Genomic DNA, 21,365 nt, shown 5'->3' with positions numbered 1-21,365 from the left:
TGCCTAATGGAATATAGTGATGTTTAATGGAATATGTTCAGGAAATGCTAGGTGGTAACTCTGCAAAGCTCAATCAACTCCCTTCTCTCCAGCCCAGAAGGCAGTCATGGATATAGTGGAATGAACAGTCTCATTAGACAACAAACTTCTATTTCCTTCCAAACCTAACAGTTGATCAAGAAGCTTTTCCTTGAATCCCAGAAACTGGAAAATGGATCCATTTTCCGATCCAAGTACATCTTATAGGGCTTGCAAGGTTAATAGGTGCCAAACTTTTTCCTTCCTAAGAATTGGGACACAAACCTAGAAAAGTACATTGGACAGGTGAAACAAGGAAAAAAGTATTTTCGCAAAAATTAGGACACGTGCAAATTAATTTATTTGTTGCTATGAGAAATCAAATATGGAGAACTACTGGAAAACCAAGAGAACTCCTGCTTTTCATTGTCAATGAACTAATTTTATGGTAATGAAGTAGAAATCTATCAAGGGGAGGGACTTGAAGGGATGTTCATACAACTGAAGATACCAGGTTTAGACTCCAAAAAAGCATCAGGTTGCTAACTGGAGGACACTGAATCTCTATCTACCGTCTTCAGAAAAGGTAACACCATCCTAGAGGAACCCACTAAGTTTTGTGACTAATGGATACCTTAAAGCAGAGGTGCCAAACGCATGGCATGTGTGCCAGAAATGGCATGGGCAGACTGTGTGTGTTGCCCTGTTATAACAGCAAGTCTTCAAATTAATCCTGTCTTGGTCAGCCAGCAAAAAATATTTAAAGACTATGGAAAAATGTACAGTAGTCTACCCACTGGAATAACAATCATCATCATTATCATCTTCCTCTCCTCAAGGACAGTCTGAAAAAGAAAAATTCAAAATGTTGTGCAAGTTCACAAGGGCTGTTAAAGCTTGGATAAATATTCTCTTTCATGAACAAATCTGTAATGCTGTCCTGTCCACTGGGGAAAAAAATGTGGGTGTTAGCAGGAAAACATTAGAGAAAAATCAAGCAATAAGTTGTTCATGGAACTAAGTGGGAAGTTACACATGACACTTTAACCATGCTAAAGGCACTTCATACATTAAAGCTCATTAACTTGTGCTGAGTGCCCTCTGAGCATCTCAAATATACATCAGTTTGGGCATAGGTTGTTCTGGCCCAGGGGGGGTGCAAAATACAGCCCGCGGGCTGACAATCAGCCTGCGATGCCATTCTATCTGGCCCGCAGGGCCCCTAAAAAATTTAGAAAATTAATATTTCTCTGCTCTTGGTTCCTGTCAAAAATGACAGGAACCAAGGGCAGTAGGACCCAGGGGAAGCCCTGATGGGCTCCCACAACAGCAGGGCCCACCCGGCCCCACCCCCCCCAGCCAGAAGCCCCAGTGGCTGCCAGAACCGCAGGTAAGAGGAAAGGGGGGGGAAGGGCAGGGGAGGACCCTGGCCAGGGAAGGAGCCCAGGGAAAAGCTGAGCGCGGGGGAGAAAAGCTGCCCCCCGCTCACCCCGTGGCTGGTGCCCCGCACTGCAGCCGCTCGCAGCCCACATGGGGCTGCCTGTGCCTGCTCCGGACAGCCCCACGTGGGCTGCAAGCAGCTGCATCAGGGAGCACCGGCCATGGGGTGGGGGAGGGGCTGCTTCTTCCCCCCCCCTTGCTCAACTTTTCCCCAGGCTCCTTCCCTGCTCCTTCCTGGCATGGAGGAAAGCAGCCCTTCCCCGTCCTGTGGCCGGTGCTCCCTACTGCAGCTTGTTGCAGCCCGCGTGGGGCTGTCTGGAGCAGGCACAGGCAGCCACAGAAGGGCTGCAAGTGGCTACAGTGTGGGGCGTCATGCACAGGGCAAAAAGGGGCTGCTTTCCCCATCCCCATGCTCAGCATCACCTTGTAACCCAGCCCTGCTGCCAGCCTGGGCCCCATGCTGGCTCCGGGCTTGCCTGTCAGGGCTGCGTATGGTGACAGCAGCTACGGTCCCCCCATTTGCCGCACTGGGTAGTGTTTGCCACTGCTGCTTCTGTGCTGCCCAGTGCACAAGTGAGCTCTGGGTGGGCAGCAGCAGCAGCCAACACTGCCCAGCACAAGCGGGCGGGGGCTGCAGCTGCTGCCACCATGCATAACGCCGACAGGCGAGCCTGAGGCTGCCAGTGCCTACTCCAGACAGCCCCACGCAGGCTGTAGGTGGCTGCAGCAGGGAGCAGCAGCCATGGGGCAGGCGAGGGGCCACTTTTCCCTGTGCTCAGCACCAGCTTCTTCCCTGCCAGTAAGCAGGGGGTTGGGGCTGTGCGCTGCCCCCCATCTGTACTGCAGGGCTGGGAGGCACTGGGAGTGGGTGGGTGGGGAGCCAGCAGGAGCACAGAGCCCATACTGGTCTCTTGGGGACAGTGCCAGCGGGGCCCAGAGCAGGGCAGCAGAGGTACAGGGTCTTGGCCAACAGGAGCCCTATGGGGCCGGGCCAGTTTCCCCCTCTACCAGCTGGTGCAGCCCAGCCCGGCTCCACAGAACCCTCCCAGCCTGTGCCCCACTTTGGGCCCACCGGTGCTGGCCCTGGGACATAGCTCCCAAGATGGTGATTAGGGGGCAGGGCACTTGTCAAGGGGCAGGGCTCCTGTCAAGGGGTGGGGCTACCCATGCGGCCCTCAACAACCTGCCAAAACTGGGTAAGCAGCCCTCCGCCCGAAATAATTGCCTGCCCCTGCTACCTACATCACATAAAGGTAACTTCAATCTGCCCTGTGTAGATAAAATGAGGAATTTGCAGTACTCTGGCATCCCAGGAGACACCACTCCCAGTCCCTGCCCACTCAGAACAGGAATAGAGCCCAGGTGTACTTGCTCCTAGCCACGCCCCTCCTCACCAGCCCTCTATTAGTAAGCCAGTGCTGTCCAGATAAGAAATGGCATTAACCCTTAACATGCGACTACTCACAGCATGTTTTGCCTTTAGCACTGCTTCATATTCCACAAATTTAGTATGGCCTAAGTGTAACGTAACTTTACCCTCTGATATTTCTTTTAAACAACCACTCAAACCAACTCAACCACCCCTCCTGGGGAAGAACAAATGTATCTTGCTGCAATTCTGGTACCCAAAATTGTCCAATGAAAGCCCCAATCCTAAAAAAATGCCAGGGTCCCATTGAGCAGAGTACAGAACAACTAGGACATAAGATGATTTTAAATCTTGGGGCAGCTTTGGACGGGGAACAGTTTTGTTTCCAGTGTAACTTAGAGAAGCTTAAGAAATGCAGCCTTTATATGGTATTTTATACTGACAATTTGAAATATATTCAAGAATTTTGTTAGCTCTGTTGGAAAGAAGCCAATGAAAGAGTTTCTTTAAAGAAAACAAATTCAGCTATATACATTGGAAACAGGTTATGATTGAAGATGTTACAATCATTATATGTGGAATAGGAAAATATTACATTAATATGTATTTAAATACATGGAGAGGAATTAAAATAGTAGTGATTATCAAAGAGAACATGAGCTAACTGGTCTGAGATTTAGGTTTTCTAAACAAGTCAGTTCTGGAGCTCTAGTATGAAGAAACAAAAACACAAATGTGGGCTGCTGTTGAACTAAGTCTTTTGTGAACTAATTAAAATTTGAAACAGTTTCTTTATAAACATTCTGTTTAGTAGTTTGATTATATGTTCCATCAAGTTTCTTTAAGGTATTTATTAGACACAGTCCTATAATTTTTTTTCTTTGTTTTTTAATCCATGGTGTACACGGCAATAATAAATAGAGACTCTCACTTATCCCTGGGCCATCTAAATACTATTCTGGAAGCATAAAGTAACTTTCCAATAACTGAGAACCAAGTCCATCACATCTATTTTTTAAATCCAACATGGAGTTTTTATCTGTGGACCTTACCAGCTAGTATTCTTGAGGGAAGCAGAGAGAAAGGTGCTTATTGGAGAAAAGAATGGCAAGAAAAATGGGTTCTTTCCACTTGGCGGTATTATAGTAGCATGACACTGCAAGTACTCGAAGACCAAAGGACTCAAGAAAACAACGGGTCAGCTTCTACAGCTATATTTTAAAAAGTAAAAATAACTTGTTACTAACTGTATCATATATTATTGTATACTATTTTTAACTTACCTTTATCAAAATCATTAATCACATTATTCTTCGTGTCTTTAGAACAAGTAGGGAGGTCCAGGCATCTTGCCAAGCTTTTGTTAAGCTTTACAGTTTGCTATACAATTGCCAGCTTACAACTACTATTTCTCTCACAGCAAGTGTTTCTCGCTTCTTGGATGTTCTGTTGTTTGTCTTATCCTTCTGGATGATTTTTTTATTCGACTTACCTGAATCTTGAAGAAATTTCATGTGTTAATTTGCAAACATTATTTCTGTATTCATTTTCAAGCAAGGAGCATGAAGTTTAAGAAGTTTACAGTTGTAAGCAAAACCCTTAGAAAACCAGTAGCAATATATACTTAATCTGCAAAATCTAAAAATATTGAAAAGGGATTATATTATGTATTATGTATTGAGGAATAACTAAAAAGGGACTCCAGATAGGTTAAATTATATACACTTCTTTTTACTCTAAGGATAAAAACCTTGTTTTGAAAAGATCAAAATCACTCTTTAAGAATATCTTCTCTCTCAACTCATTTTCACAAAGACTGTCATTTGCTACTGTGGTAGGTATTTGCAGCAATTTACTCTGTGCAGTCATTACTCTGAATCCACTATTGAAGTTTTACCTCTGATTTTGGAATTCCTAAAGCATGTAAACACTATTTTAAATTAATACTGGAAGGGGCTCCTAGGTCACCAACACAAGTCTCCTGATATTTCACGCAGCTACATGACATAATCATTTTCATATACTGATATTGCCTTATTTTAAAATTAGTTAGTTTCCTTGTTTTCTTGCCCTTACTACTACTGAAAGCCTGTTCCAGAATCCCATTGCTCTGTTGATTAAAACCTTCTATTATCTAACCTAATTTACTAATGGGTAATTTATATCTTTTGTTCTTATGTCAACATGATCCTTTGGCTTAAAATTATTTTCCCCACTGTTTACCAACCTGATGTATTTATAGCAAGCAATCGTTTTTCCTCTGGGCTTTGTTCTGCTAAGCTAAGCAAGCCAAGCTCTTCTAGTTTCTTTTCATATACACTCTCTATTCTCCTCCTCATCCTTGTATCCTTTTTATGCACCTGTTCTACTTTGAATACTTCTTTCTTGAACATGGGTGACCAGAGTCACATACAATAAACCAGATAATTATTTTCCATTTGTACTGGGTACACTGTTCCTGATACAGCCTACATTCTACAATTGCATACATCTTACAGACTCCAAAATAAGTTAGGAAAACTACTTTTTAGATTATTTAAGGTTATCCTCACTGAAAAGAAGATTCATAATATACCTTACAATGTTCAAAATTATTAACAATTCTGTGTCATGCATCAAAATCCAGCCCTGTATATATTCAAGGACAACAGCCTACTTTTGTAGGTAAATTGATGATGTCTTTTAATGCTTGGCTAGCACAAAAGGGAAATCCTGCTATTAGTAGACAAAGATAAGCCTATGCTTTTGAAATGACACATCTGATTACGAGGACTATAAATACGGATTTTTTTGTTTCAGTTTCAAAGTGACTATATTCTATGCCAAACTAATAAATGGTTGTTTATAATTCCCTACCAGACTTTTATTTTCAAAAAAGAAACAGAGAAGATTAAATACGACTAAATTCCTTTGACTATAAGGGTGGTCAAGCATTGGAATAGGCTACCTAGAAAAACTGTGAAATCTTCATCTTTGAAAGTTTTCAACAGCAAGTTAGATAGACCCTTGACAGGGATGGGTTTAGTCAGGGATGGGCCCGCTAGATGACCTTGTGAGGTCCCTTCCAGCCCTACATTCCTATGATCCTAAGATGGAAAGTTGGACAGTAACACAGCACAGTATCTTAAAAAAAACATAACAAGCAAACAAACAAAAACAACCAGAACCAGTGCAAACATTTTGTTAAAATTTACTCTCTGTAGAACTCTGAGAAACACTGACCCTCTGGGTAGATATGCCATTGAGCAGAATGTTTAAAAATGTTCTATGAAACTCCACCTGATCATTTTTTAATTTATTTTTTGTTATCAAAGACAATGTCCAGAAACATTCAGTACTAAAGAATCTGTTCATGACATTGTTTTACAAAAGTCCCTAACAGACAGTGAATATTTTATTGTTTGGATGAATCCTTTATTTTATTAATGATGAGGTGAACTAATCAATGGAATTGCTAAAAAAAATCTTGTAAAGAAAAAAAAGTTCTAGTCTGATTTTTTAATTTGTTGGCTGGAGCAAGTTCAGTGGTCATGACAACACCAGTTTAATATCAACTCTTGCCCATCAATGTATTTGGGCATGGCTCTTCTAAAAAGGTCACAGATCTTTCAAATATAGGCACCATGTTTTAAATTCTGCACATACAAAATATGTTCATGTCACGCAAATTACACAATGTGGCAGTGTTGTAAGTCTGAGTATTACAGTCAATTAATGGCAGAGAAGAGAGCCCAAAGCTCACATATGACTAATGACTGAGACAAATCTTGAAAGAGACAAACTGTATAAAACAACAGTATTCCTGTTGTGTGTATGACTGTGTGTGTATTTGTGTGCACATGTGTGAGAGTGCATATAACAAAATATGTTCAACAAGAAGTTCAAATAATGGCCCATCTATGTGCTCGGTTTCTTATCCAGTTTGAATGATAAAAGGCTTTCATTTTAACTACATGTTAAAATGCAAATTCAAATCCCATGTAAGCCATTAGTTAGTATGTTGATTGGTTCAAACCAATTAAAATTTAAAGTTACTGCCAATCCTCCTCATGCTCTTCTATTTGTCAGCCTCTGGGTATGTAGGATACTTGACTGTCTCAATTTTCTCCTTTACTTTGTAGGATGGGTAAAGGCCTGTTCTTCCTAGTTTCCTATTGATGCCTTTAGAGTAGCCATCCCAGTGGTTTCCAGCTACACCAATTATATCTCCAGGTTCCATAGGGATTTCATCAGCAGTTCGTGGATGGTGAGGATAAATAGCAACCTGGTTGTGGGCATTCTGTCCCCCAAAATAGTAGATATCATCCAAAGAATGGAAATATTCTGAAGCATCTGGATGCAATGTCTGCATAATTTCATAAGCAACTCGACAAACCTTAGAAAAGAAAAAAGAAAAGAAGTTATGAGTGTACAATACACTTACAATGAATGATAGAAGTCAACCACCTCTATTCCACAGTTCCATTTCATAGATGTGTCAAGGATTGGAATTTCCATCTTAAATACCAAAATTCAATGGTGTATTTAAGAAACAATGCACCCTTGCTAATAAATGACATGGAGTTTTACTGAGTTTGTATTAACATTCCTAATGTCATATTTGGTAACAAGAAAGAGAAGAACATCTTTATAGTTTTCAAATAAGAGATCAAAGTCAAAAAGTCATGTATTAATAAGTAACTGCATATTACATTTGTCCATTTTTTAAATGATTTAGAATTTTCACAAGTAAAATTTGTCACTGCTCTACATAAAAATCTTGGCAAACATATATTTACTTAGAATTTAAATAATTTTCTCAAACATTTATCTAGTTTTTTTCTTTTCAAGCCATGTCATGAAATGAAGTCAGCTCCAATGACAATGATGGTGGTATTGTTCATATATGATGCCTATATTTACCTGCTTAGAGCTCCTTATAACATTTGATACCACTGAATACCATTATTTCATTTTTCAAACATAGCAGGAATCAGTGGAATAGCATGCAAGTCATTCTAATCCTTTTTTTTTTTTTTCGGGGGGGGGGGGGGGGAGGGTTGGGGAGGATACTTCCAGAGTCTGGCAATGGACATTGGTCACCCACCTCCTGAACATTCATCTCCACATCCTCAAGTGCCACCCCCACAACCTCAATTTTCTCTCCTATATATACACATTTACATGAGACCATTGGTGGTCCTGTGACATGTTTTAAATGTTTAGAGAATGCAGATGACTTTATAGCTGTATGCCTCCTTTCCCTTACATTAAAATATCACCAACTTCAAACTATCCCAATATATGATTTGCTAACTGAAAGCATTTAAAATTAGGATGTTCTCAGTTGATTTAGGTACTCAAATTAATGAAATCATCTTAAAAAACATTAGATTTTTTTAATTATAATTTTTGGAATTTCTTTTTTACTTGCTTTCCCTTCTTTGACACTTTCATGGTCACATTTTCAAGCTTTCCAAGACTACAACAATAAGGCCTAGCAGCTTAATTTTTAACAAAAGCTGAAATTCTCACACAATCATATAACTGCAGGACATGGGTATTTAAGAAAGATACAAGATACTAGTTATACAATTACGCCTGGGCAAAACTGAAGACAACTGCCTGAAATGGAAGCCCAGCAAGAAATAGATGGTGATACTGGGAAGAGAGAAATTCTGAGGAGTTCCTTATCAACTAACACTTTATTGAGGAAGTCTGCTAGGTACTGCAAAGTAATTTCTCACCCTACAAATCCTTTTCCACGTCTTACAATTGCTGGATATTCAAATGACTGCAGCTATAAAAAAAGCCGCCTTCTCCTAATGACTGGATGGAAGACTCTTCCTCAGAAGACAATGTGGCCACTGAGATCCACACCTTTGTGACCTCCTGTCTTGATAACTGCAATACTCTATACTTTGTTATGAACAAAGAAACTTTAAATAAGCTTCAATTAGCCTAGAATACAGCAAATTTCCTCATCAACACCGACCACCAGAAGCACATTAACCCAAGGAAAAAACGTATTAGGATGATCTTGCATAGAATACTGGTTCAAGTCCAGTGATTCAATCCTAATTTGCAAGGCTCCCTATTGATGTGGCTCAAGGTTTTCAACTCAGTGTGTCTTTCTCAGAGACTATGATCACCCTTGGCAGTTGTGTTCTTCAGGAACTATGAAGCTGTCAATCTTAAGTACAAAGTCTATGAAAACAGGAAATAGGGTTTTCTTGGCAATGGGCCCAAGGGAACTTTGGCATTTCTAACTGAAAGAGTTAAGAATGGATGGCTACTGATATCACAATCTTTGACCATATACATCTCATTCAATCCGCATAGTTGTCTTGTGCAAAATATTAGGGTGATTGGCAAAATTATACGTACTTAGAAAGACAGTTAGCCAACAAAATAACTTTAAATTATAAATTTAAAAACTTAGGAGTCTTCATTTAAAAAACAGCAATAACGGCCAAGTAAAATTATTATAATCTAATTTTATTTCTTTTTTTTTTCTATTTGAAGATGAGTTGAGTAGGATTTTGACCAATAAGGGTAGGACTGTAATCATCCTACAAATGTCCTTAAGACTGTCTCTTCTTTCAGTAAGATAACAAATTGCGTGTTACTCCTTTCTTTCTGACCTTTAAAATAACAAGGCAGCACTTTTGCAAATAGACATAATGTACAGAAGTATCTTTCAGAAACCCAGATTTAAAGATTCCATAATAAATCAGCCTTTCATTCCAACTGCAAGGTAAGTAACTTCCATCTGAAGTCAAATGTTTACTTGTCTGCTCATTTATTTATTTATAGTGCACAATATACAGTATAACAAACACTTGAAAGTTCAGTTTCTTTAGGGACAGAAGAAAGAATTACTATGAAATCATTAAGTCAGATGGTAGAAACTATTAGTTTGTGAAAATACTGAAGAACTGCTTTCTATGTTTTAGTATCTGATCTCAATGCTGTCTCAAAATAATGACTAATAAATGTGTGACCATGCGCAACTTTAAGATCTGTAATTGCTACAATGCTACTGAAACATGATGCTTAGGTATTTTATGCTTTATTTGCATAAAACCAATATACTTTGGTTAAGTTTAATTCATTATATTGATATTATATACTGCTTTAATGCAACTGAATATAAGTTTTGATAATTTCTCACCTAGTATTTGCTTGAATTTAGATCTGCTACAAGAATAATATTCATTTATACTTTCTTATATCCTAATTAAGAAATGGCCTAAGATACTTGTGAAAGTGTCTAATCCTGTTTGGTAGTAAAATAATGTACCCTTAACATCCCACATATGATGTTCTGAATCTCCTGTTGGTGAAATAATATTAGTCATTGAATATGCATTTATTAAAATGAAAATGTAAAACAATCTTTCAAATAAATTTAGGATGTGCTCTCATTGCTATCCCACATGCATAACAGTCTGTATTCCTACTGAACCTGTAAATCAGAGCAACGGCTATTACAAATGTGGATTTTGTTAACAGATGACATATTTAGCTTGTGACAACAGCTCACCAGCTCAAATGTTGATTCTATTAAAAACTAAAGTACCAATTTTAAGTCCCATTGGGGAAATCTTCTTATCCATAGGAAACCTTGTTTCAGGCCCTCCAGAAATCTGGCTATATCTGACTGTGTGAGATCTTCCCATGCCTGAAAGCGGTGCCCTCAAACAGGCTGCATTGCTCAATGTGTGCTGTTACCCTAAGTATAAGTGTGGCCACAGCTACCCACTGCTACATGATGTGTTTGAGATGTAAGAAGCTGTACAATGTGTTTCAGGGTGTCCTTCAGGGGTCACTGAAGACTAGATTTGGCTCCTCCAACTATCTGATGACTATTGATGTGTTCTGAACTGGTAGGTAACAGGATGAAATTGGTGCTAAATGGAGTTTGATGGAGCTCAAGAGCAAACCTGAAGTTTTAAAAAACAACATACAATCCAGAATACAATGGAGTATCTGACTAAACAAGATTCACATTTCCTAACTCCTGCAACAAAACCCATTACCATTTACCCTTTATAGTGAAGTAGTAAGGTGGAAGTATTAGTGCAGCTCTGATGGTCCAATAAATGTAAAAGAAACAAGGCTCCTTTGGTGATATCTTTTATTGGACCAACTACGTAATTGGGAGAGATGTCAGACAAACTTCTGGGCATAAAATGGTACCCTTCTTCTTCTCTCCCAGCTACACAGTTGGTCTAATAAAAGTTATTATCAAAAACAAACCTTGCTCTTTGTAATGAAGGTTTCTAGTTTATAGTAGAATTGACTATACTTTTAAAGAACATATCATGCCCACAGGTGTCATCCAGGGTGCCTCCATGTGACAGGTTGCAGAGAGATGGAATCTGGGTGTAGTTTGAGATCAGATATTAAGAAGATTATGTCCCTCATATGTGGCAGAGTAAGAAATCAATGATCCAATATGTCTGGAAGGTCAGAACACCAAAACTGAAAAGGCTAAACTGGACGTGTAAGAATTTTCAGTCATATTTTGCCTTCCTTAAAACTCTGGGGAAGAAAGCAAAAGGAACAAAGGCATAGAGCACCTAAATGACCATGAGATTAAAAAGGCATCTGTTATGAACTGAATCCCTTTAAAAGTCCATTCATGTAGTAACAATGTCCTCCTATATAACAGAGTGACCTCTAAATGAATGATGACCCAATGTGACTTTCTTCAGTTGTTGTTGATGGAAAAAAAAGATGCTCTAGAGATATTTTATTGGAGGCTGCTGAAGATGACATTGGATAAAAAATCCTCCAAAGGAGAAACTGTCCCAGGAGATTTCTTGACGCTTGATGGACTTGTCTTAATTAAAGCTTCATAACTGATTTCTGGATTTCCTCACCAGAGACTGTCTTGAAATGCCAGTTATGGAACATATGTCCAATAATGGGATTCTGATGCTGGGGTTATTTTTAAGGTTTGCTGGGGTAGCAAAGGAAGTTTTCCCAGAGCTTCATGCTAATGAGTATAATGATCTAACTAATTACAGCAGTAGTGACGTAGGATGCATTTGAGTGATTTGGTGCTGCATCATCTTTGGTGTTGGGTGAGTAAATGCCAAAGGTGGCTGAATAGTCATCATACCACCAATTTAATGGAAGGTAATGCAGATATCAGTTCTGGAATCTGAAGCTCTGATTGTTACAGTACTGCCCTTGATACTGCCATTCACTCTCTCTCCAAGTTCCCGTTTAGTTTTTTCTTGTGCTTTACTGGACAAGGGGACCAGTGCTGAGAGACTGACTTAAAGCCAAAAGTGTAACGGGGCAATTCTGTGGCCGGGACGACAACAACACACTGAATTACAGCTGCAGCTGGGCTGTCAGGGGCAGCAGCTGCTAGTTTTGTGTCCTCACTAAGTTGGCACCTGTGACTTTTTCCCTGGATGTTCCCACTTAGCTATGCTACTGCTTAAAGCCATGTTTTCTTTTCTAGCCCATGGAAGAAAAAGCTAGCTGCTCCTATGGGATCTGTACCATCTCAATACTGACACTCCTGATAAATGGAATTCTATCTATATTTAGGTATTCTTCTTTTCTTTACGATAATAGGAATAACGTATCTCTACCTTAAATAAGATAGTAAATGCCAGGGGCAGTCTAACTCTGCTAATGGGTAGTCAGAAGCAAATGAGTGGTCTTTGGTGCTGCTTTGTCCTCACAGCCTCCAGAGGTGGGAAGGACAAGGAGAGGGGGATGGAAGAGGGAGGGGGAGTCCATATTCACACAGTCTTGAAAAAGGAGAGACTGTTTGGCAAAATATTAATTTAAATGACAACAAAAATATTTTCACCCAATAATAAAAATGTATGCTAAACCCAAACTTTTATTCAAATCTATTCTGACCACTATGCCTTGTGAATCACAGAAAGTAGCATGCATACTTATTTTTACAAAGTAAATTTAATTTCACAGATTCAGATTACCCCTATATATTGGAAAGCTATTTAAATTTAGAAAGCAAATACTTCAAACATATGTACAACATGAAAATGATTTCTGTGAAGTGAGGGGTATAATTTTAAGGTACACTAAACATTGGTTGATTTGTTAAAATCTAATGGTTTGTTTTAAAAAAATTTAATTTCCATCCAGATCTTCAAGATCTCGCTCTCTCCCTTTTTCTTAAATCACCAATGTCTCCTCACTATGGTTGCTTGATTTCAAGAGACAACATGAAGAAAAGAAAAAGGACTAAAAAAACCCCCCAGTGATTTAATTATTAACAGGATGGAATGGACGGTTTGATTAATTTGCCAATATTTATAAAAAGCTCTCTGGTGCTCATTATTTTTGAAGGCTGACCTCATCACTCTGAATGCTTGCTTCTGAAGAACAAACTTAGCTCCTAAAACTAGCTAATCTGATTTTAAACCAGATAGAACCAAACTCCCATGGAGACAACCTCATGAGATTAAACTTTAAGATAGTGGAGACAGCACTAACCTTGAAGTGTTAAATGCAGCTGTTCAATAAAAGCATAGCAAGTATTCTAATCTTCATTAGCTCAGCTCATTTCTGAAGTCAGTGTTTCTCACTCAGATAAAAGCTAGATAGGATTAATATTCAGTGTATTTCATTCTTACCCATTTTTAAAAAAATACGTTGGACTACAAAAACCTGTAGAGGTAGTCCCAGGAGAGCTGCTTTGCTGGGATTATTTTATGACATTTAAGCACAGCCCCTAGAAAAGAGCAGTGTGAGCCCACATTGCCACAGGAGTGCTAAGGAACCAGATAGCCTCCTCGTACTTCTAAGCTCACAGGGAAGTGTGCCTGTCACTATGTCTCTTCATGGAGTGCAGCTCATTCTCTATGGTCTCAGTTCAGTATAATATTGAATCAAATGAATCCCATAAATAAATCCTGTAAAAGGAATAAAACTATACCTGCTCCAAATTAAAGAAGACATCTGATTCTGCAGCAACAATCTCACATCATTCTTTCTATTGCAAAAGGCTGCCTATGATCACTTTTAAGCTACAAGAAGCCAAATATCAACATTATCAAAATAATTTCATGTTGATCTTCTGAACGAAGATTAAAGAGTTGGTAATCTTCTCTCTGAAGTCTCCTGGAAACTTTTAGATAAAAGTCTGTTCCTTTACAAATGGATTAAATGTTTCTGATATATTTACATACAAACACAGAAAGAAAAAGAAAGAGGAAAAGAAAGAGAAAGAGAAAAAAAGAGCATGAAAAGCTGTGATACAGAACCCAAAATGTCCCATTTTCCAAAAATATATAAATGTTGCAAGTATGTTCTCCCTTTGAAATGATTTTAGTAATAAAAGTGTATACAACTGGAAATTTTGAGTTCCATCCCACCTCTTTTTTTATATTATATGCAACTCATTTCTCCCTATCTACAGATATATCTAACTTTTCACTTTGGTTAAAAAAGCATTTAAGAGCTCTTGTTTAATAGAAATGTATGAACATTCTCCTGGTTCGCTGTCACAGATTCATTAATAAATAAAGCATTTAGCTCACAGCACATGGACACTGTTACTCCAGGTTTCCCTACCTACCTAAAGGCTTCTGTAGAGTTTAACAGGTTAGGTGTGACCTATGAAAGCCCAATAATGGCCTGGAACCTTCCTAAACTGAGGACTATCTCTTTCTCTGTGATATGCTGCCACTGTTGCAGTCAGTGAATACATTCAACCTGGATCACCATTATTATAAAGGAGAGCAGTCTGCATATTCTTGGTGAGGATTGTGTAACTTTGAGAGAGGCTGAAATTTGATAACTGGTGCCTGTGCTGGAAAAACACATTTACTTCACATGGTTTTAGAGAAGAGGTGAAATCCTTAACAACTTTTCATGATCCATTAAATAAGCATGTGTATTTGTAATAGAAAAGAAAATGCCAACGCTAATCATTACATCATTCATAATGTCATTGGACTCTGACTTGCTTCATCAGGCAGGCCACTCAAGAAAAGCCTAGAGCATGTAATTATCTACAACAGCAAATCACAATGAATTAAACTTAAGTTTACTGTACTGTTTCTGGGATTGTGGAAATGTAATTGACCCTGAAGAATTACATTTCTTCCTTCCATCCCTTCTCGTAACTCCTATACAATAACCAAGAGATGTCTAAAACAGAGTTATTTAAACCTCTCAGTATCAACATAAAAAGGTGCAAAAATAGATGATTTTGGATTATATACTGACTGTATGAAACATCATAAATGATTAAGCAAGCTTAATTACTTCTACTTCTTTTAAATGCCATGACTAAACCAACACCTATAACATCCGACTTCTGCAGAGGAGAAGTAAATCAACCAGTGAGTGCTAACAATCAGAAAGAGATTCAGATAGTATTATACTGAATCTCTTCATTCTTCTATGAAACGTTCACTATATAACACTGAGAACATGGTATTGCTATTGCATTATCTAGCATAAAGAAAAGAGACAATTAAAAGATATGCAGCTATACTGTACATTTAGATAGGCATTTTGTGCTTTACCTGCGAGGAAAATGTACAGACAAGGAAGTCTGCCTGAGACAGAAAATGGATATCCAGAATTACACCCCGGAGTGAGTTTTCAGTGTATCGATTATGAAGCCCTGCTGACCATGATATTGAGTTATCACTGATAAATTCATAATTTGGATATCTAGAAAAATGTAACACAATTTATTAAAACAAGACTCATAAAAACTTTGTAACAAGAACACCATCCTGACCACATGAATAAGCTTTTAAAGCATTTTTCTCTGATCTACAGAATTTACTACAGTATTGTTGGTCACCAGAACATTTCAGCCTTGACTTCGCTTGCCCCACACATCAAAAAAGACCTATGCCTATTAGAGTTTTGGCTCTGCAAAGGGAGAAGAGCCAGAAACTTCATTAACTCTACTAGAAACTTTCCAATTGCTATTGTTTTTACATGAAAGGTGCTCAAATACTATGATGCACCATGAAATCTTAAGACAGATAGATAGCAAGAGACTAATCTTTGAAATCATTATGTTGTTTTAGCCACATTTACTATCGTTACTTCCTAGAAACTTCTGCCTAGAACACTGGTGCTCAAACTCCAGCTTGTAGACCAAATAGGGCCCATGGGGCTGTATCACCTAGCCTGCAGGGCTCCCCATGGGTCTGAAAATTTGGTGATGGAAAAGCAATGGTAGCATTAACAGCTCTCAGAGCCACAGCAATTAATCCTGCCACTGTTCCCCATTGTCAAAGTTCTGGACTCCTGGGGAGTCCCTTGGGCAAAAAGACACAGCCCAGTAGAACAGATCATACTAGTGTGCTGGATCCAGTGTGTGGGGCCCATTCCCATACATGGTACCCACCCATTGGATCCAGCCTGTGGACTGTCCCTGCACCACTTATCTGGCCCATAGGACCAGAAAGCTGAGCATCATGGGTCTTGAATATTTCACGTGGAACTCACTGACTAGCGACAGGATCTGTTAGATAAACAAATGAGCATAAACTGGAAAAGAATCAATTGCACTTTATAATACAATAATATAGAACTCAATACTTAGAGCTGTGCAAACAACAAGGATTTTTTGTAACAGCTTGAAACCCACAAATTAAAAAAATGCTGAAACAGTGATTTTTATTTTTTTTTAATTATTTTGGAAAATTACAAAAAATCAGAAAGAGATCGTTTTTGGGACAGACTAAATAATTTATCTGACCTGTAATGAAACACTGAATTTATTTCTGAGCTGTTTGATAAAATAATAAAAAAGATTTGTCCAGAATCATGGCTGAAAGCTGAGCTATAGAACAGAGGCAGAGCCTCTTCTTCAGCTAACTCATCCTTCCCTGCCTGCTCAACCAAAAGCAACTGCCAATTCAGCAGTGGCTGTGGGAGGGTTAACTCTAGCACTGACACTGAATGATGAACTCTACCCCTAAAGTTTGCTGCTGGGGAGAAAAGGGAAAGGAGCAGCAGCCATTACTATATCAATTCCAGCACAGAAAAATCAGTTTCCTTGCTTCCGACGCACACTCCAATTCAGGAGGAAAAAAGAGTACATGTGGTATGTGAGTAGATAAAAATTTTTTACAGTAAGTGAATTACTTCTTTTCAAATTTAAATACAAATCTGATTTGGAGTTTACCTTAAGCTGCCACAGAAATGTACATGTGCAGTAGAATTCATCATTGGCTGCAGAAATTAGGGAATTTTATTCCTGATTTATGACTTCTGGTGCTTCAGAGCAACTGAGTTCATATATATATAGGACACACAAGTATTTGAACAAACACTTGGCTACAATAATGTACAGTTACAACCTATAATTGAAAATATTAAGTATAATATGGCTGAATTGAAAGATAATCTTAATTTTTGTATTACTGCCCTTTAAATGTTATGTTCAGATTTACCAATTTAAGGCTACGTTGCTGAAAGGCTTTTTGTTTTGGATTTTTCCCATCTTGTGTCTTTGTTTTTATCCACAAACTAAAAGGAAGAATATAATATAAATTTATAAACATCAGGTCAAGAGGGTTAGCTTATTTGTTTAAGTTCAATGCTTGCAAAGCACCAGATACGCTCTGGGTGAGAAAATTCTATTAGTTAAGTTCCTATTAGACACATCTGTATATGACACAGTAGTCTATAGGACAGAGTTAAGTTTTTATTTCTTAGAGGTGCACCAATACATCAGTCTGATATCGGATCAGCATCTATATAAGAAAATTGACTGCATCGGAAATCAGCTTTTTTTTGCCTGATGCGGCCAATAATTTGGCTGATAAATACCCCATGCACGCATGCAGCCGCAGTGCAGCACGTAGGCAAGTGAGGAGCACAGCCTGGCAGCTTGGAGAGCTGCATCCAGCTGGTAAGTCTGCTGTGGTGGAAGGGGAGGGGAGAGGGAAGAGGCGTGGGGGAGCAGATCGAGGCCCCCATGGTAAGGGAGGGAATGGGGCTGGGGCAGGGGCTGCCCGGCCAGGGTGCGGTGGGACATGGGAGGGAGCCGCAAACGGATCATCCAGGAGGCACAGGAAGTTGGGGGCAGAGAATGAAAGAGAATGGTCACACTGGGGGCAAGATCCCCAAAACCTACTTCAGCACTTCTCCAGTGATGTAATATAGAGGCCTCTTAAGAAATTATCAAAGGTTTTCTGTGATCCTTCTACCCTGTGAGTTTTTCCACAAAAAGGCATGATCTGGGCATGGATACTTTAACCATATAATTAATTATACAGTTCTGTGTTAATTTGCAAATTTATTTTATAAACTAGAAATCAGGATTGGATTTTAAAAATACATTTTTCCTCTTTTTCTGTTTTAAAATTACTTTTAAATAGCTAAAGAGATTTTGCTCAACCTTTCCAAGATCTTAATTTTCAAGTAGACAAAATGTGGAAAAAGTTCCAGCAAAAAGATTTCTAAGACATCTAATCAACAAATTACAAAAGCAGCTAGAGTTTTAAGTGCGACAGCAGCTATATAAATGACACTACAGACACTATGTTGAATTACCTACAAAGAGAGTTGTACACACAGGGTGCGTCTACACCGGGGCGGGCAATTATTTTGGGCCGAGGGCTGCTTACTGAATTTTGGCAAGCCATTGAGGGCCGCACGACAGGCAGCCAGGGGCAGCTAAATATTAATTTTCTAATTTTTTTAGGGGCCCTGCAGGCCGGATAGAATGTCTTGCTGGGCCACATCCAGCCCATGGGCAGCATTTTACCCATCCCTGGTCTACACGTTCATAAATGTGCAGTAGTTACCGCACATTTAATCTAGTACTTGCTTAATGAAGTACTAACTAAATGCACAGTAACTAGAGTTACTGCCCAGTAGCACCGGCAAATGCCTTTTTAGTGATGCTACTGCATAGTAGCCTAATAATACTGGATAGTAGTGTATTAGCACTACTGTGATGCTGTGATGCACTACTGAGCACTGTTATTAGGCTACTGTGCATTAAATGTCTCATGTAGACACACCCACAAAATCAGGGATTTCAGCTCTTTTCCTAACTTCAAAGGATATTTCTATTTCAATCTGAATAATGCAAATGTAGTTCATCTTACTTGGATTTTGCCTCTTGTAGTAATGACGGGTCATCAGTAGCCAAATAAACCCGTTTTTTGTCAACATGCATTCTGCGGGCAAGAAGCTCAAAACGTTCTTCAACATGTACCATGTATTCTTCAATAGGATGAAATGCTGCCTCTGTTCCTACTTTGTCAGTCCTCCGTACGTGAACACTGAAAAAAAGGCAGAAATTTGGGAGTTGACTAGTAAATATTTCATGATAGACAAATTTCAGTTTCCAGACTGAAATTTGGACTTTAACTTATTCTAAACATTTTTGCCTTTTATAATGTTAAGAATGAATACTAAAATGAATACAAAATAAAAAAAACAAAATAAAAATACTAAAATAAAACGAAACAGGATTATAAGTTAATGAGGTCTATAAAAATATATTCGCTAATTTGTAAAATTGTTAACTGTAAAGTCTGAAATAAGCCCAGGTCCCCAGGACATTATTCTTGTTATGTGATGCTCTGGATAATAAACTATTATACAGCTCTTGAAACTGAAAATATGACTAAAACTGAAAACTTGAAGCTATATAATTATTATTAGAATTTGGCCTCCAAAGATGTGTGTTCCACATCTGTCATAATACAATCTTAGAGATATGATTTTGTAAGCCCCTCTGAGCCTTCCACAGAGTGAAGCTGACCCTTCTGTATTATTTTCTACATATACCCAGCAGATTTAATTAAGTTGCCAGATTATAGAATTTAAACTTCTTCAGGGAAATAATAATACATATATATACACACACACACACACACACACACACACACACATATATATATATATATATATATATAAAAATATGTGATTTGTCATGGTAGATAGCATTACATTCTCTCTGGCCTGCAAAGGAAATGCATTTTTCAGACAATTTTTCCTTTCCTAACTTCTACTGTTACAAAATGCTTCCAAGTCATTGCAGTTTTCTGCATACTGCACTAAGAGCTTTTTATCTGGGTTTTAAATTGAACTTGGCTTGTCCTCATCAGAATTGTACCAGTTTTGACATCTTTTAAATATCAAACACTTGTATAAAAAACCTAGGAACATAAAATGTATATTTTATGTGCTAAGAAGTGATCTAAAAACCCAGGACAAATCATTGTCTCCAAATAGCATTCTGAAATTTAAAGAGTTTAAGGCCAACAGCATGTCTGGAATTAAATAAAAAAAATCTTTGCCTACATATATACTACTTCATTCACACTGTAACCATATATTTTGTCATGCATCTTCATGTTTCCTGGTAGCTGACTGTGCAGGCTATAAGGTGAAATCTGATATGAAGATTCAGAAGGAGTTTTCAATTCAGTGACACAAATTCCAGTTAAAACAGGTTTAAGGCTACCCAGAGGTTTCTTATGGCTGTCTAGAACATGTAGTGCAGCAAAATTCAAACTTCTGAAAACTACACAACCTTAATACCTTTTATGAACCTTAACACCTTCTATGAACACTGCCACCCTAAAGCTGGAAGTACTCAACAAGAACTAGATATACTCTGAGGCTAGGGACAGAAATTAAACATAATCTGGTATGGCTAAACATAGATATTTGGGGGCATTAGAGGAAGGTTAAATTGATTCAAAATGGCTGCCAGATATCAGGTAAGTCAGGATGGGGAGCCTAGTGGGAGGGCTCAGGGATCTGCTGGGGGTTGGGGGGAAGATACGACCCATGAGGGGTAGGAAGCAGGTGCAAACCTCCAGGTGGGGTCGGGTCACCTCCCAGTGAACCTACAGCCCATCCTTCCCCCAACTGGGACTTATTTGTTTGGCTCCGGTAGCAGCAAACACCGATAGAAGCAGCTGAACCCGAATCAGCTTGTGGGATGGGGGTTGAAAGGGTTGGCAGTGTGCGTGTGGGGGGAGGGGGAGGAGCAAAAAATAGCCTGGTGCAGAGGTAGAGGTAAAAAGAGCAGCCCTGGGGTTGCTAACTCCAGTTAACTCCAGTCCCCCAGCATCGTACAATGCTTTGCACCTCCCCCACAAGCCTTTACTCACAAAGTGGGCAGACTAGCTTGGCCCAAGATATCTGCTCCAGCTGAGCAGGGAGGTGTGCTCTAGCACCCCCCTGGTTTCTGGCCTGGGCTACTGCAGGCATGTGGCTGCACTTCTGGAATCAAAAGTGAATGTCTGTTCACTTGCTTATCAGTTCAATCTACACAGATTTGTCTGATCTGAGAAGACTGAATCAATTCAGCATTGGACTTCTTACTTCTCTATAATTAGCCTGAGAGATCCTATCTTATTTCAGTGCTGCATCTTGTGGCAGTGTTAAAGTGGGGCAGAGGGGTCTTCTTGCCATAAGGATTGTCAGTAGTCATGTAGAAGATGAATATATTTAGAAGTTTTAATAACAAGCAAGTGACACCCTAGACCTGAACTTTATGCACACTATAGTGCTCAACTGCACTGAATTTTGTGCTCAGTGGGCATTTATACACATATAT

General features: G+C 39.0%; 1 protein-coding gene across 5 annotated transcripts in view; it reads right to left on the bottom strand.

The window, feature by feature from the left end:
• Positions 1-6,001: 6,001 nt before the first annotated feature.
• FUT8 (fucosyltransferase 8) overlaps positions 6,002-21,365 on the bottom strand; it is a 320,784-nt gene continuing 305,420 nt past the window's right edge. For all 5 annotated transcript variants that reach the window (XM_059722865.1, XM_059722866.1, XM_059722867.1 and 2 more), the window contains 3 exons: positions 18,895-19,071; positions 15,337-15,487; positions 6,002-7,202 (listed from right to left, as the gene is read on the bottom strand). In XM_059722865.1, coding sequence (XP_059578848.1) covers positions 6,885-7,202; positions 15,337-15,487; positions 18,895-19,071 — 646 coding nt within the window. In that variant the 3' untranslated portion in view covers positions 6,002-6,884. The remainder of the gene's footprint in view (positions 7,203-15,336; positions 15,488-18,894; positions 19,072-21,365) is intronic.

Source organism: Alligator mississippiensis, chromosome 2 (genome assembly GCF_030867095.1).
Source record: "Alligator mississippiensis isolate rAllMis1 chromosome 2, rAllMis1, whole genome shotgun sequence".
In the NCBI taxonomy this organism is placed as follows: domain Eukaryota; kingdom Metazoa; phylum Chordata; order Crocodylia; family Alligatoridae; genus Alligator; species Alligator mississippiensis.
Note: the sequence above shows the minus strand (reverse complement) of the source record. Positions and strands in the feature narration are given on the sequence as shown.